Source organism: Lichenostomus cassidix, chromosome 1Aa (genome assembly GCF_008360975.1).
Source record: "Lichenostomus cassidix isolate B80296 chromosome 1Aa, HeHo_3.0, whole genome shotgun sequence".
Lineage (NCBI taxonomy): Eukaryota > Metazoa > Chordata > Aves > Passeriformes > Meliphagidae > Lichenostomus > Lichenostomus cassidix.
In genome coordinates, this window is record NC_139480.1 from 10,458,783 (window position 1) to 10,476,623 (window position 17,841).

A 17,841-nucleotide genomic window follows, 5' to 3' on the forward strand; every position below is an offset into this window, starting at 1 on the left:
CCTGTACAAAAATCCACCAAAATAAGGACCTTATTTACTTATTACATCCTGGAGAGTAAATGAAAGACCCAATATCATGCAGCAGATGTCAGCCAGCTTCTACAGGAATCCATGCAGAATCCAACAGATCTCTTCAGATTAAATGTATTATCCCAGCAGCAGAACAAGCTCTTCTACAGTCATTTCTTTAGGTATTGTTGCAATATGGCAACAGCTCTTATGGAAGAGAGCTTTTGTGGACACACTCCACACAGAATAGTTCAGTTCAGCTGACATCCTGGAAATCACTCCAAGCTCTGAAACTACACACTTAGCATTCAGAAATCAGATTTTGCCCAGCCACTACACAGCTGTGTCAGAACAGAGCTGCTTGCATTCTGATGAGGGGACTGCTGTCACAAGTTTTCTTAGCTGGAAAAGGTCTGCCAAATAAAAGAGAAGGAATGCTAATCTGCTGGGAATTTTTTTTTTTTTTTTGCATGTTAGTTTGACACTAAAAGCAAAGGTTAAAATGTTTGTTATTCAAAGGGGTCTACAAGTCAAATAAGAATTGTGTTTGCTTTTACTCATCATTAATTTTTGGCTATCAAGGCACAATGGGACTTGATGAGTCTCAACACATGGCTCCACTGGGAATTGGAATTGTTCGGAGTGGGATGTTGACAAAATATTTCTCCATTGTTTTAAGCTCTTTTTTTTTTTAACATACCATGTTGACCGTTCACCTTGTACTAGGAACTTAATCCTTTCATCAGAGATAGCAGGCATCACCCATTTTCCCACTAAGATTCCCTTTTTATTTTTTTATCTTTTCTCCCTCTGCAAAAAATGCCAGGTGCACCTCCTGCAGGAGTCAGCAGGAGCGAGTCTCAGACAATCCAGTGGGAAAAAACATCTAAACAAGTTCAAAGATCTCAAATAATTTTATAATGCACTACCTTCTGACTGTTTTTTTCCATTTTCTTGTGTGAATCAACAATAAGCCACTAGAAAAATTAAACTTACCATAGCAGAGAGATCATTTGTTAATCTTTGCAGAAAGATCATATCCTGAAATATTTACTGTTCTTATGTGGGAAGCCAGAAGAAATTGCAGTACTCTGTCAAACACATCCCAGGCATCCTGTAAGCACAGACTGGAAGAGTATTGGTTCAAGAGACACTGAAGGGTTTAGGCTTTTATAGCTTTGCACAGGCTGTGGCTTTTTTTTCACTGGTCAGCCAAATTTATACATCAAGTTTCAGAGTTTTGGCATGACCAGTTCTTAATCTGAACACTGTAGCTCAGCCACACATCTACTGCCAAAAATTGGCAAAGGTTCCCTGACAACACAGACCATGTTTCAGCTCAAGTACTGGCAAATTTTAAGAAATAAGTGGGTTTCACCTGGACCAATACTCAACCAGTAAGCCCCCCACAGGGTTCAATAATCTTTTCTCACATGTCACATATTGCATTGATTCAGCATGTGCTGCAAATACAGGAAAAATGAGTGTACTGAAGCCAGTAGGGCTCTCTATGTCATAGTGGGACTGAGATTTTCACAAAAAAGGGAAAAGAATTGCTGCTTATATCAATACTTGAGGAAAAAATGTTTGACATGATTAAAAATGCAGGAACTTTTTATTGTTTTTTTTAATATTTTCTTTTGACGTCTGTAAGGTTGTTTCTATCCTTCCTTTTCTTTTCACCTCTGTAGGCAGTAAAAATTAATAACTACATCATTCCTTTTCCCCTTCTTATATAACTAAATGGCTTTGCAAATATTACTGTATTGCAAATATAACACTGTACTAATATAGAGCTAAGGGCCAAGATTTCCTTTTCTATTCTGCTGTTTGATAATGTTTCCTAGAGAGAAGATGACAAATTGGGGATGGGGGGACGACATGACAAAATGCTCTTAGATTTCACTTAGATTTTCCCATTGATATCCTGTGCAGAAAAGGGAAATGGAAAGCTTAGGAAGAGCAGGGCAAATAAAAATAAAGTAATCCAAGTTTCATAACTTTGTTAATATTGAGGGTAAAAAAAGGAAGCAAAGCTAAGGCCTTAGTAACTCATAGACCAACTTTAGAAATTAAAGTTAAGGTAAAACTAGTTGAAATATCTCTAACAAAATAATAGAACTATTTTGGTTGGAAGGGACCTCCTGAGGCCTCTAGTCACACAACCTTGAGTGGAGACACTGCCACAGCTCCACAGACATTTCAACCCCGTGACTGTGGCTCTGTGCCAGAGATAAGACACTTAACGGGTCTCAAAAACTAAAACATCTGTCATTGAGCAGCTATCTCTGCACGTCAGTGATTACTAAAGTATGGATGGGTTTGTCACTATTTCAGTGGGTCTTTTTTCCCCTGAAATGTTGCCAATGTGCAGCAGTGTGATTGGAAGGTGCATTGTAAGGAATTCAGTAGCCAGCTGAAAGAGCTGAACAGTTTCCTTTGATTGTAAAATGCATTGTACTGAAGATTTTTCAAGCTTCCTTTATTTAGAAGCATACTGAAGGATTTTTTTTTGAAAGTTCCTAAATTTAGAGAAATCTATTCTTCCTAAAACTTCCTCATTTTTCATCCATGTCATTCCACTAAATTTTATCAGGAAAAAGGCAAAACATTCATTTTAGTGAAAACATGGAAAAGGTCACCAGATTCCAGCCTGAAGAGATTGTAAATGCAAAGACCTAGAGAGAAATTAAGAGAGAAAACTTAAAAGGTGTGAATTTCCTAAGCTATTTCTTTTTCTTTGACTGGGACACTTTTAGTACTTTCACATAAAACTAAAAATGAAAACCTGTTGCAAAAGAACTCTATTACCAGGACAATCTATATTATTGCCCAAAAAATCCCAGACCAGTATGTCTTTAATACAAGCTCCAAAATAAAAATTTGCAATGGAAACCAAAATCCCCAATCCATGAATTCTGATCACTTGAAAAACTTCTCAGACAGTCTGAGAGCTCTTACAGCTGGAGAATGCTTTAGTGAACACTCTATATTATCAGCACCACCTAGAGTGAATCACCAGAAACAACTCCAACCACAAAACTAATATTCTTTGAAAGCATAAATGCATTTCAAAGGAACATTTTCCAGACTTACCTTCAAAGATTTCCATACAAAATAAAGGTGGTTAAAACAATAGAAGAAAAACAAGAAAAGATCATATTTTTATTATTGCACTTAGAAGGGTGAAGAAAAAATATCAAAAAACATTTTAGAATCAACTGAACCCTGTAAGGTATTGTCTATTAGTTCTGGCTTAATCATCAGCAGAAATTTTCTCAATCAAAACATTGTTAGTAATGATGAGGAGGAAGAACAGGAGGAGGATTTCTAAAGCAAAATAGAATCCTGTTTACTCTCTAGAAAATAGAAGCAGATTTGGTTTTTTTTTTTTTTTTAGCAAACTATTAAGAGTTTAAAGGTAGAACTGAGTAAATCAAATGGATAATATAGACATTGCATGTTTCTGAAATAAATGGTTTTATCTTTATTTATACACATTTGTTTCACAGTCTGCTTGATTTAGACACCTACTGATTTAAAGCCAATTCCTGTATATAATCATAATAACAGAGAATGTTAGGAAACTTATATTACAGGATGCATACTGATTTTCTATTGTTTTCCATTTAGGAAAAATTATGTAAATGAGGATTCATTTACACCCACTCAATGAACTGAACAGTTTAGCTTTACTCTATTCTAGTTTGATATGGCAAAATTAAATGCAAAATTAATAGAGTTATACTAGTAAATGTGTGAAGAACTCCATAGTGAATTGGGCCTTTAATCTGAAGATGATGTTCATCTCCATGATTTGTGACTACATCTGTAAATGTTTACTTCTCTTTTAGTTTTCAGAGATGTTTACTTTTCAATGCCCTGAAATCCATAGGAACACTGTACTTGCCTACAGTTCTGATAAACAGACACCTGGCACTGACATCACACTTCCAAAGCTGCTTATTTTCATTTTTCAAACAAATCAGTTGTCACTATGGCTGTGTAAAGATCTCATGATGGCCTATTTTAAACAATAAACAAAGTAGGAATTAAAGCTTAACAAAACAGAGGATTTTCTTGCACCCTAAATATATATGCAAAAATTCAGCCATTAACAAGCACTGATTGTTCATTTCTGGCAACTCAGTGCAAGGAGACTGAAATCTGCATGGCAGTCTTTCACACTGGTGAGATTTATTTCATTTAAATCCTTAATCTGAAGAGAAGTGACACAAAAAAGTATTTTGTATCTTTTAGTTCTGACAGTAATTCTACACTTTTCCACTGCCACACTATTACAGTTGATATATTTCCTCAATATACAGCTGACACCACATGCCAAGTAATATTTCCATCATATTACATAAAACACTCCTATAATACTATTGCACTATGAAAAAACTAAGATGAAGTTATTACATCAGTGGGGAGAATCTGACCTATGTCCTTCTTTACATAAGAAAAGGTGTGGTGCTTTCAGCCAAAACTGATAATTGCTAATAAAATACTTTTTTTAAATGGAAAAGACTCTGACACTAACCAAGGAGTGGCTACACAAAAATAGTACAAAAGTTTTACAAATTACAGTAAAGTGTTCTTTACCATTGCAAGAAAATAAATGTACTTGCCATAGTATGAAAATGCAGCAAACATTCTGCATGCTAGTTAATAAATCAAAACTAATAAACCAAAATAATAAATCAAAAATGTCTTGACTATGTAAATTCAAATTCTGGTATTTGAAATAAAGGATACATATATTTAGAGCTATGACCACTGACAAAGATGAAAATCAAAAAATGTAAATGTTTATTTTTTGCTTCAAGGCATGCACACTAATTCACAAACTGAAAATTTTACTCTATGGTTTTTCCCAATTCCATTGTTTCAAGACATTTTGCACATTTTTTTGAAGCATATGAAACAAAAACTCTCTGAAGAAGAGAGCTCTAGACATACTTTGGTTTGATCCTGAATGAAAAGCTTTAATTGTATGACATCATAACACTTCCTTTTCCTGTCCCTATGTAAATCCTGGACAAAAGCATCTCCAGGTCATGTGGCAGGTGAAAAAGGACCACTTGATTTGAAGGCTGACCAGAGAGGGTGAATGGGATTTTAAATTTTAACCACAGATGGTTGTCCTTCTGAATTAAAGCAACTGCTCTCGTAAGAAGTCAATCAGCTGCATAAACAGAGTTTTTAACATCTCAAGATGGGCAATGGAGGCAGTTCGGAGAGCAAGGAGTCAGCCAGGAGATCCAGAGAACTGGAAAAGAAACTCCAGGCAGATGCGGAGAGGGAAGCCAGGACTGTCAAACTACTACTGCTGGGTAAATAGAATAAAATTTGTTCATAATGCTTTTCCATGGAGGGGTTGTTTAGCCCTGGAATTACATTTCATTATGGTGACTTTTTCACCTCTCACTATTTTATTTGAAGATGACAATTTTGTAATATGTCTTTTAAACATTTTCTGGTTGTGGCTACTTATGAAGTCACAAGGAATAGGCTGCAAATGGCCATGCCAGTGCATGTATTCAGTTTTATATGTTATAAATCCTAGACATTAAAAATTGTTGAGAAATGAGAACCTGCTGCTAGAAAAAAAGATATGATACACACTTAGAACACAGCAGACTTGCCTCTTTTTTCATGGATCTATATGCATTCATTTGTAGAGGAATAAGTAAGGTAAGGGGATACATAAAAAATCCACAGGTGTCACAATGTATTGATCTTGTTTATCTTGCAAAGTGTTTCACTCCATTTTTTAAAGAAGCAGAAAGTGATTTAGAATGGCTTTTTCTAATGCATAATGGACAGTGGAATGAAAAGTACTGAGATGAATACAGATAAATTTTCTCACAAACTACTACTTTTAATCCATACTATGATCAATTTATTAGCACCCAGAAACTGTAATGACAAAAGAAAAGAAATTATTTTTCTTGATGCAACTTTATTCTCGTCTCTTTTTTCCCATGGTATGTTGTGCAGCTTACAAGAAATATCCAAGAGCACCTTAACAACAACACTGTCTTCTGAGTATGATGCCTGATAAAAGTTAACAGTGGTTTCTCCCAATGAATAGAAAAATGGACTTTGATCACTGAAGTTCCTCTTTTTCCTTCCTTGTAACTGCAGTCCTTGCAAATGCTTTTAAACTGACATGAATTCAGAAAAAATTAGATTCCTTAGATAAAGTAAATTGAATTAACTCTGTTGTTTTGTATCTAATGAAAAAAGCCTGTTTATACCTGTTAAGAATCTAACTATTATTATTAAAAAATGAATAAGAGAAGGCCATGCAGGTTTCTCAAATAGTAATAAGAAAGCAGCAGTTTGATATACATTATGTGGCATCAGTATTTGGATTGTGGCTTACAAAGCTTTTCAGTTCGGTTAAGAATACAAAGATTTTCTGTGCCACATAAATATAAAATGTTGTCCCTAATAAGGGAAGTTTAAGTAGGTAAAAAAAACAAACCCCGGAATAATATTTTCCATTTAAAATTTCATGAAGTTTAAGTAATTTCTGTGTACTTTTATGGAAAGGAATTGGGACATTGAGTTAGAACCAGGATCCGTCTAATTCAGCATCTTGTCTTTGACCTTATCCAACCTTATCCATGAGGAAGAAGTAAGAAATCCTTTAAGAGGAATGTATAGGATAAAGAGGAATTTTCCAGATAAAGAGGAATTTATAAGTTAAGCAGTTTGATCTTCAAGCTTTTATGCCCTTGTGGTATTACTGAAGGCTGTTTTATACCAGGACACCAAGTAAATTACCCCCCCGCTGAACATATGTATGTATTTAGCATTAAGGACTTTAATTTTAAATGTTTCCTAATGTATATAGTCTTCTTCTGAGTCTATTAATATCAGTCTTAGGATACTTTTAGTAAAATACTATGAAATTCAATGCCAGCTATGTGAAAAAGGCTTCTATTTTGTTCATCTCAAAGATGAATATATTTCAGTTTCATTAGCTACACAAGCACTCTTTTCATGAGACAAGATGATCATTAGGATCTGAAATACTTCTTTATAGATTTTTACAATATCTTCCTTTACTCAGGTCACATATTATAAAAATTCAAGTTTGTCAATGGGTAATGTTTTGGAAGGTTTTTATCTCCTGAAAAACAGATCAGAAAATCTTGGTAAAAATATATTGAAGAGAAATCTATATATATGTGTGTGTGTGTGTGTGTGTGTGTGTGTGTATATACAATAACTTGAATTTTCTTCTTCTTAAAAAAGAGGGAGGTGAATAAATTGTGAATCTGGAGCCTATTGCACCAGCAGAGTGAAAGTGTCTCTTGAACACCTGGAACCAGAGATGCTAAAACCATGTGCTTAAGGGGCAACATGTCACCCCTTCCACAAGGGCTGTGTGAAATGGCCAGAGAGGAGAGGATTAAGTCTACTGTGTTCAGATTTGTACCTATTATCTTTCCATACCTCTGAGGTGATATCAGAAATTATACAAATTTTAGACTCCATAAATAAAGGGTAGCTCTATTCAAGACAGCCTTGTCCTACCCTAGTCCTAGGTTTCTGTTCTGTCAGACTTTATGTTGCCTTTATACTGCAAACAGGATGTCATAATTTCTTTTTGCAATAGGCAGATTGGTATAAAATACTCCAAAAAAAGCCAAGATGTATATCATAAGTTTTTTTGGTGTAATAACTTTCTTTCTTACTCTTAAAATGTAAAAAACCAGTGTATTCTGACTATTTTCTGAGAGGATTGTTTAATAGCTAATGTGGTCTCTTTACAGTCTCCAGTAGATGCCTTTACCAAAACCAGAAATTATATTGAGAAAACAAAGGCACGCTGTTTGTTTATATAAAGTTTATATTACCTGGGCAAATACCTTATCTGGGTTGAGGTGATTTACAGTTTATAAGATATGCACATATAAACTGGGGGAGGAGGGAAATTATGTCACTTTCTGACCTTCCTCACAAGTTGTCCAAGAGCCAAGAGGGTTAAGTCCTCTATGTTAGGCGTTCCCATGCTGTCAAAGCCATCCCATCCCCCAAAATGTCCACAGATCTAGTCTCTGCATATTTATACTTTTAAAAAATCACATTGTTTCATAAGTCTGGAACAAACTCCAAAGTGACTGTTTTATTTCCTTTGTATCAGGGCCATATCTGGCTTGCCATGTCACATGTAGTTTATATGCTCTGCAGGATGCCAGCTCACAGTTTAAGTTGTGCAAAGTACAATGCACGTTCAGAATATGGCCAACATAGCTGATGCTCACTGTGATGTTCTGCAGAAATAAGAACTTAGATTCAGTTTAAATAATCCTTAAAACTTTTAACTCATGTATTTTCAAGGTATTACTCCATGTCTCATTGTCTACAGTTTTCAGTGTCAGGACAAAATCTACCCTTGATAGAGCTGTCCATCCTCATCTCACTTTACTCCCTTTTGGGGCACAACTCACACAATTTAATTTAAACATCTGCTTCAGGGGAACAGAAATTGAAGATGTTTGGTTTAGTTTTTGTAGCAAATATTTTTCTCCACTGACTATAAGAGGTCTCTAGTAAGTAGTCTGAATGTAGACATTTATATTATAGATATTTAAAATAAATTAAATGAATCAGTTACTGCTTTACTGTTGTACTGAAGATTAAATTCCTGTTAACACCTGTCCTGGAAACATAGGGTTTGAGCACAAAGACAGCCTGATAATCCTATTGATGGGAACCCACTGATTTTTTTTTTTGATTTTTTTTTTCTTTTTTTTTTTTCTTTTTTTTTTTTTCTTTTTTTTTTGCTGGTGGGGCAACATTTAAGGACTTAATTCTCTCAAGAGGGTTAGATCTTAGATCCTTTTTCCCTAGTTGCTTTTTCTCATGGAGTAAGTTTGTTGAGTCTGGAAAGAGTACCAAGAAGATATGATATCCATTCTTGTTCACAACATCCAGAGTTCTGAATGGCTCAGATGTGGTTCAGGCAGTGTGAAGCATTTTCTGATTTTAATTTAAATATTTTCTTTTCCTGCTTTTTGTTGATTTATGTCATTGTCAGTGGTTTTTCTGACAGGTTTCAAACAAAGTATTCAGTAGGGTTTTTTTATTTCCTTATGTTTAATTCTGGAAATTTTCCTAAACTATACCTTTCTTTCCACATGGATAATACCTGTAAAGAGATAATAATTCTTTATCTGAGGCACAAAAGCACCTTAATATATACAAAGAATCTTCCTCAATGTCTCAGCAGATGCTAATCTTGAAAGCTTGTACTCTTCACAGCTATTCAAAGAAATTCTGCTTAGAAAAACAATCATGTCAAGTTACAGCCAAGGGCCTGGGTTCTGGTACCCCTTGAATTTGAGAGATTCTCACAGGCTTTCAAAGCACCTCCATTTTTCTTTTTCTTTATTTCTGCTCTTAGTGTCCGGCAGGGAGGAGGCTGAGCACTCCCAGAGCAGCAGGGAAACTTGTGCCAAGCTGCTGGGGGACAGCTCCTTTGCAGCTGTGCTGCATGGCAGTTCTTTCTGAGCCTGTCTCCAGTGCCAGGCTGCCCAGACCCATGATGGGCTTGGGACACAGTTGGGATGCAGGTCTGGAATACCCAAAGCAAGAGGAGATGCAGGTTACAGCCAGCCAGAGTTCAGCACCTCGCTGAAGGTGAATGTGGAATGCCCTGTGGCATGGTGGTTGTGATCTCTGGAGAAATGTCAGTCTTACTGGTGCTGGGGACACCTTTCAGCTCCCAGGAACAGTGTCACAGTTCCAGGCATTGACTGAGACTTTTATGCCAGTATTTTCTGTGCAGTTATCCATGTCAAGGAAGTAGAGATAGAAATGAGAAGTACATTTAAGCGTTATCCTAAATATGTGAAATAATAAACTATGGCTATGACATATTATCACTAGTACCTCTCAGTTTGAGCTATAAATATTTACAGCTGACAGAGTTTTCCAAAACTCTAATTAAGTTCTTTATGAGCTTCAGTACAAGACTGTTTGGCTTAAGTTCTTGTCTTTGATTCAGAAAATCTGCACTTGAAGAAGATGCCTTCAGGTCCCTGTTTAGTCATACAAGGTCTTTTGTGATGCACTTTTACCACTATTTCTGGAAGTAGAAATCTACTGCATCAAGTGGAAATGCAGCCCTGTCCTTGCTCTCCCACTGCAGGGATTGGCCAAAGGAGGAGGCTGAATGGCAAAGGGAAGGAATAAAGAAAGCAGGTGCAAAGCAAATTGTTCCTGACCCACTTCCTGGGATGAAAATGCTGCTACAACTAAGATGATACTCCAGGGTGAAGCCAAAGTCTGAAAGTCATCTGTTGTTTAGATAAAAACATTATTGAATCATAAATTAAAGATGAGCAGAGGTAAAAAAAGGCATCCAAAAGATATAAATTATGCCTCTCACTCTATTTTAACACTGTCTTTCAGATCTGGAAGAGAAGTTAATTTATATTATGTTTCCTGGCATATTTCCATGAGGTGAATGTACGGATTTGCAGTAGAGCCTCCTCTCTTCCCTACATAAAGTGTAGCAAACTCCACCATGCTGACAGGGCTTTACCTGAAGTTTTTCAGAAGGTCACTGAAAGGATAATAAATGATCGACAGTGAATTTGCATTTTTTCCAAACTGTGGCAGATGGCAGCATCAGCCCATTTTGCATGGGCTTGTTTTTGTCTCACACTTTCTGCCATTCACATCATGGGTTTCAGAAAATGCTTTGCATATGGTTTGCTGTCTTTTGTGATTCATTTGAGTAAATTAATCCCTGTCATTTGAATGTTTTACCTTTAAAAAATATGTTTGGAAAGTCTGTAATCAGCTTGTTCCATTCACTGAGAAGTCTTTTAAAAAACCTAGGCCTCAGATCTTGTTTTTATCAGAAGTATCTGACACAATACCGTGAGGGAAAAGGTAATCTACAATGAGAAAAGCAGTGATGAATCTTTTTGTATTTCAGCAGAGCTTTTGATACGTTCTCTCACGGGATCCTTCTGTAAAAAATGGCCAGTACACTTCTGGATAACCGAGTTATATCATGGGTGAGCAACTGGCTCACGGGCCAGGCACAAAGGTTACGGTGGATGGGGGACATCAGGCTGGTGACCTTCACTGGTGGGGTTCCACTGGGCTCCATCCTCAGCCCGGTTCCTTCAACATCTTCTTAAATTACTTGGCTGCAGGACTTGAAGGAATACTGAGGAAGTTTGCCAACAAAACTAAATTGGGAGGAACTGTCAAATCCCTTCAGGGCAGAGAGGCCCTGCAGAGAGACCTCAACAAATGAGAGAGATGGGCAATCAGCAACCATATGAAATTCAACCAGGGGAAGTGCTGGGTTCTGCAGCTGGGGTGGGACAACCCTGGTTCTGTGCATGGACTGGGGAATGAGAGGCTGTGGAGCAGCTGTGAAATGGACCTGGGGGTCCTGGTCAGTGGCAAGTCGAACATGAGCCAGCAGTGCCCTGGAAGCCCAGGAGGGACATCCCTGTCCTTGGGGCATCAGCCATGGCATAGCCAGCTGGAAAAAGGAGCACAAATTCTGGGAAAAAACAGTTCATACTGTTTCCTAAAAATATAATGAAAGTTTGTGACCTTGAGTCCTGTGTGCAGTTTTGGGCAGCACAATATAAAACATGCCACTAAGTTATCAGAGAGTGTGCAAAGAAGGGCCAGGAGGATGGTGAAGGGTCAGGAGGGGAATTTTTATGAGGAGGAGCGACTGAGATTTGTTCAGCCTGGAGAAGAGGAGACTGAGGGGAGACCTCACTGCAGTCCTCAACAACCTCATGAGGGGAAACAGAGGGTCAGGTATTGATCTCATCACTCTTGTGACTCAAGGAAGAGCCTGAAGTTGTGTCAGGGAGGTTTAGGTTGGATATCAGGATAAGGTTCTTCACCCCAAGGGTGGTTGGGCACTGGAACAGCTCCCCAGGACAGTGGTCACAGCACCAAGCCTGACAGAGCTCAAGAAGTGTTTGGACAATGGTCTCAGGCACGTGGCATGATCCTTGGAATGTCTTGCACAGGACCAGCATATTGTCTGATTTTGTGAATCCTGTGCCATGGAGTCACAAAGTTAAATCCTCTCTTCAGGTGCTTTCAAAATCCATCTCTTTTTTGGCAGCTCTTGTCAACCCTCATCACTCTCGCTGACTGAAGATGATAGTCACTCATGGTCATTTGCAGTGGAGACACTTTGCATTGTGATTGCTCACTTTCCATGAGATGAGAGGGCAAACTAATTGTACATCATCTGGCCAAACCTATGTCCTAGTTCTGCAACTGGCTGTGTAAGCAAATGTCTGCACCTCCTCAGCAGCTGTGGGGTTTTGCTGCAGAATCATTCCCAAGCTGGTGCACTGCTCTGAAGGTTTCCCACTTCCAGCCACACTACTTCATGGCAGCAGACCCTGGGGCAGAGGAATTGACAAAAAAACAATGTCAAGACTTTTGCTCATGAGCTGCCTTTGCATCATGAGCTAGACCACATGTTAGGCTTTACACTCTGGTTCTCCTGTTGCTCATGGAAGCTGGCTAAAGGGCATGGAGCTGGCTCACTTGGCTTACAAAAGGTCATAATACACATTGAAGGAGCAGCTACAAATCAAGTAATAAATGGGATGCTGTCAGAGGCTGTATTTTGTTCACATTTTTCTGTCCATCTGCCAAAGATGAAATCAAAATATTATCCATATTTTATTTACCTGCTAGTTAAAAATTCTGTCATTTTCTCTTAATCGACTGAATATTCACTTCTTTTTAAATGTTCCTTTCCTTTTCAGTATTAACACTTTTACCAAGATTTTGTTCTTTTTAAATCCAAATGGACATTGGGGAGGGTTTATACTTAGTACAATGAGAAACTAAAACATCTCTACTTCTCTTCATAGATGGAAAATTCTGTGTTCCAGAGAGTTATTTTTAATACTTGCTTCTTATTCATCTATCAATCATATCTTCTCAACATTCCCCTTCTGCAGGTGCTGGAGAGTCAGGAAAGAGCACTATTGTAAAGCAAATGAAGTAAGTATCTGAATATGCATATCAGTTGTTGAATTTGGTATTTGTAGTAGAAGCTGTCTAGCTAATGTCTTATTAAAATATTTATGCTTATTTGAATAAAATGCAAAGAAACATCATTCAAATCAAGTTCCCATTCAACCACACAATAAAGAAAAACACAAAGTGTCTGAGGCACACAGGTGGGTTGGTAATCAAATCTGACTTACCCAATTCAGCACTGGACCCATGCCTGAAGACCAGGGGATCTGCTTCCTTGGATTTTTTGGGAGTTCCTGTAGTGGGAACATGCCTGTCTGACACAAGCAGAGATGGCAGATCCACCTGGCAGACCCTGTCTCCAGCTGATGCCAATTAAGGATATCTGTAGATCATCAGACAAGACAAGCCAACACACTTGGAAGTATCTGATGAATCTGAAGCATACTCTGGGAGTATCTGATGATCTGTGGCTTGGGAACCATCCTGAACCACAGACAGCACCACTCTGTCTCTGCAGTAGCTCTCAGTTAATTAATCTCTGTGTTTCCCCTGAATCTTTTTTTGAACCAACATAAAATAATAACATCCATTATTTGCGTTCTACAGCAAGTAGTTCCACAGTTAAATCACATGTGATGTGAATCATCTCTCTTTGTTCAATTTTTTTTTGGTGCCTATTAATTTTATTTGATTTCACTCTGTTTCAAGAGAAAATATTGAAATATTCACTTTGCACAATAGAAAAACGAGGGTATTCTTTCTGAGGGGTTTTTGGGGTGGGGTTTTTAGGTTTTTTTCTTCATTGTTTCATTGGGTTTTTTCCCCGAAATTGGCCTCTATAGATCATTCTTCGTTTCCAGAGCTCCTGCCAAGGTTAAAAAGGTCTCCCACAGGCCAGGGGGGAACATCTTTAGCCACCAGCAGCTTTCTCAGTGAGCAGCTGCTACCTACCATACCATAGGTAGGGACAGATGTAAGAAGTGTTTTTAGGAAATAAAAAAACTTCCATACAATAATCAATCTGGGAAAAAACCCCACCCAGCTCAAATGCAGAAACCGCTGTTTGAATTTGGACTGAGTATCTGGTTACAGAGATATTGTGAGTGCATCATAACTCTACTGCAATATTTATAGCTGTTTGTTCAAAGTGCACAAGGTGCATCACAGTCTGAAGTCAGGAGCTTCACTTCCCCTGGCTTCAGAGGAAGGTCAAATCTGAGTGTGTGTGTGCTCATTTACAATTTAGTTTGACAATATTTTCCTATATTATAAAACAGGTTACAACTAAATTAATTAATGTTTTTCTTTTGTGTGTAGCCAAAATGTTAATTATGTATTTGGTTTAAATAATTAATCCACCTAAGTTCAACGGCCCATACTCACACTGGTAGCAAAAGTCCTCCTTTACTGCATAGCCTGATAAAATATTGCTGTTGTGTTCATTTTCTTTTTATAGATGGTGTCCAGGTCTGATTCCTAAACCTGCCCAAATACAGAAAAAAATACATAGGGATTGCAGCTGTTCAGATTTGACCCCACTTTGTAAGCACCAGTCTCTTCCCATGTAAAAACCAAGCGACCCATTTACAAAATTGGTTATACTATTCTGAATTTCCTATCTATTTAATATAGACATTTAATATATTCACCAATGAATATATTAAATTTACACCACCCTATCTATTTAATATGTTCACCAATGCATTTTAAAGAGTGAAGTAAAAAATATTATGTCATAAGAACAAATTTCTACTATTTAAGCAGCTCATTGTGTACTAAAGCAGATTCAGAACCATCCATCAAATACTCTGCCAACCTTTTCTTTCCCAGTTAAATAGTAGATAAATTTATTTCTGGTTTGTTTCAGGAGACCCTGAAACAAACCTATTTATCCTATTTATTTCAGGAGACCCTCCCTATTCAGCAAACCATTAAGGAGTACTGTGCTCAAAGCTGAACACATGCAGGAGCAGATTAAATTTGTTCCTCTGAACTGAGCACTTTAAGAAGGCTGATAAGTCTTAACAGCCTGAGATTTATGTTTAAAGACCTGTGTATTTATGAGCTGTCAGCTTGATCGCAAATATGAATTATTTTATAGAAAAGCTGTTCACAAAAACTGTGGTTTTTTTCATATAAATTGTCATCTTTCTGCCACAACAAAGGTCTTCTTTTAAAGGGATTTTTTTCAGTTAAACCCCCCCAATATCAGTTGTTAATTTTTTTCAGTGAAGCACATAATTTTCTAAAGAACTCCAATAGCTGCTTATAAAAGAAATAATTTTGCTGAAAATACATTTTCTACCAAAATCATGGTAATTTTACTCCTATTAATATAACTTTCTAATTATTACACCTCATTTTTTTCAGTCTGAAGATTTCAAAGTTGTATCCATCCATTAAGTTTTGCAAAATATTTTCTGATACTCAAAATACAGATATGCTGCAAGGCCCTAGAAAGATAAGGATGGCTATGAGAGTTGGTAAAAAGGAAAAAAAAAATTGCTGGAGCTCTATGTTTCTAAGTACATAACTTCCAATGTGTGATCTAGCTTTTTACAAACCAAGCTAGGTATCTCTGTGCTATGCTCTAAGTCAGCAGTAGGAAGCTTCTTCAAATGATTCAGTGAATGAAAAGCAGGAAGCAAAACATTTGGTAACTCTTCACGCCTGTTGAGACTCAATCAAAGCCATCTATGATGAGAAGCCCTCCTTCTGTGAATAAAAGCCCCAGAAGGCTGCATCCATACAATGGGGAGGTCTCTGCTCCACCACCTCTCCTTTTTCCTTCTCTGAACTTCAATAGGATTCCTTTGCATCTTGCAGAATTCATTTGAATTCGTGATGAAAACAGCATTCAAAGAAACCCAAAACTTCAAAAGAGAGCTCATAGATTTGCCTGATCTAGAAGTGATAAGGAAAACATTTTAGAGAGCCCTTTTTTTCCTTACAGGTGCTATTCTTGCAGGCACAGGAATGCAACTTTTGAGTTTTCTGACATCCAGAAATCAGAGGGATGTTAAGTCATCTGGGTTTTGTGTGTGTATGTGAGTGAATTATTTTCTGACAGGGCTGACTTGGCCCCTTGGATAGCTCTGTCCAGACTGTATCTCAGGCAAGATGGGGTAAAACACCACACCCAAAAGCCCAGAAATTCTGTGTTTAATAACCTGGCCTTCATCTCTGATGAGCTGAGGCAAGGAAGAATAGAGCTTTGGTTCCAGCAGCAGCCAAAGCATTTCAGTGTCTGTTCATTGAGGACACCAGGCCAAAATGAGCAAAGATTTCATCCTTTTTCACAACTTGTGGGGAAAAAGATGTCCCTAAGCCATGATATAATCTGTACACTGATTTGGAGAACTTTAACCACATGCCATTCTCCAGTCAAAGAGGATTATGAAATTCTAATCCTTCTGCCAGAATTAGATTACTGAAATTGATTACTAAGGCTCTTTACCCTCTGGAGTAAAATGTATGTTTCCAAAGCCTGGAGATAATGAGTAAGACTTTGCTAACACTAGGAACTGTAGCTGACGTGCAAAGAAAAATTAAAGATCTTTTTACTTGTTTTCTTGATAAGAGCCTCACAGTGTTGAAACACTTTTTTCAATAGCTCTTCTATCTACATAAGATTCTGGATAAAATGAGAATGATTGAACAAGCAATGTGACAGCCCATGACTAATATTGTAGTTTCCAATAATAGAAGATTTGGGATCTAAGTACAGAAATGCATCTTGCCCTTTATCTATAGGGATGGGCCTGGATCCTGTTCTAGAATCATACTTTATCTTAAATTAACCTAAAAGGGGAAAAAACAGCATCTATTCATGCAGACTGGGTGCAGATATTTAACCTCACATAGACGCAGAAACTGCTGTTTCCCTGTTCCAGCAGAATAGGCAGATCAGCCACTGATAAATGCTTTTCCAAGGGCCAAATGTGTTCAGCTCTTTCTCACACTGACTACAAAAGTACCTGATCTAACTTCTCACTACTTTCTTTTTTTTCTTTTTTTAAATGCGTCCCATAAAGCTTTTGTTGGTTTTGTTTCACCAGGATCATCCATAAAGATGGCTTCACCTACGAGGAACGCATGGGGTTCAGACCTATCGTTTACAGTAATGCAGTGCAGTCTATCCTGGCTATTGTGAAAGCAATGACTAAGCTGGGAATCAGTTATGAAAACCCTGCGAGAATTGTGAGTAGGACACCCTTTCTCTCAAAATGGGCATTGGAAGACATTTTCTTTTTTTGTAATATAATAGTATAGACTAGTAGAACAAAGAGGGTCTGGTGTTTTCTTTATGACAGTAGAAACCAGGTACCATTTGAGTTACATGTGACAAGATGTCTTTACTTACTTTTATTTTCTCAAAACAGATGCCTGAGGTCCAACCTTTGCATAAACTCCCATTTTGATTGTTACAAAAAAAGTTCAGCTGGCAAAGACATTTAAAAAAACCCAGAAAAAAAAACCCTGAACCATTTCTTAGCTGCTTAGTCACTTATGTATTGCTATTGGGAAATGTAAAACATATTTTCCTTTTATGACCAAACCTTGGGGTTCAGCCATGTAAGGAAAGGTCACATAGACAAGTTGGGAGCATTTCAGTCTGGCATTGCTGCTGGAGCAGAGACCTCCCTGTTGTGTGGATGCAGTGCTGGCAAATAGCACCACAGGGAAGTCAATTGGCAGTCCAACATTCCTGACACAGCCAAATCCTCCTCATAGGCACATGGAGACAAGGCCTCAGGAAGGAGACCTGCTATCTTCTGTCAATCACACTGAATTTTCAAGGACAGAAATAAAGGAAAAACT

At 37.5% G+C, this 17,841-nt stretch overlaps 1 protein-coding gene and 1 long non-coding RNA gene across 2 annotated transcripts in view; one reads left to right on the top strand and one right to left on the bottom strand.

Annotated features, from left to right (window-relative positions):
- On the bottom strand, nucleotides 1–5,099 carry LOC146443151 (uncharacterized). The gene is made up of 3 exons (XR_014856722.1): nucleotides 4,972–5,099; nucleotides 1,006–1,136; nucleotides 1–422 (listed from the first exon to the last, which is right to left on the bottom strand). It is a non-coding gene; the product is annotated as an uncharacterized LOC146443151 (long non-coding RNA).
- GNAT3 (G protein subunit alpha transducin 3) overlaps nucleotides 5,089–17,841 on the top strand; it is a 25,040-nt gene continuing 12,287 nt past the window's right edge. Inside the window, exons 1-3 of the mRNA XM_085083660.1 lie at nucleotides 5,089–5,345; nucleotides 12,999–13,041; nucleotides 17,079–17,220. Of these exons, the coding sequence (XP_084939786.1) occupies nucleotides 5,228–5,345; nucleotides 12,999–13,041; nucleotides 17,079–17,220 (303 nt within the window). The 5' untranslated portion in view covers nucleotides 5,089–5,227. The remainder of the gene's footprint in view (nucleotides 5,346–12,998; nucleotides 13,042–17,078; nucleotides 17,221–17,841) is intronic.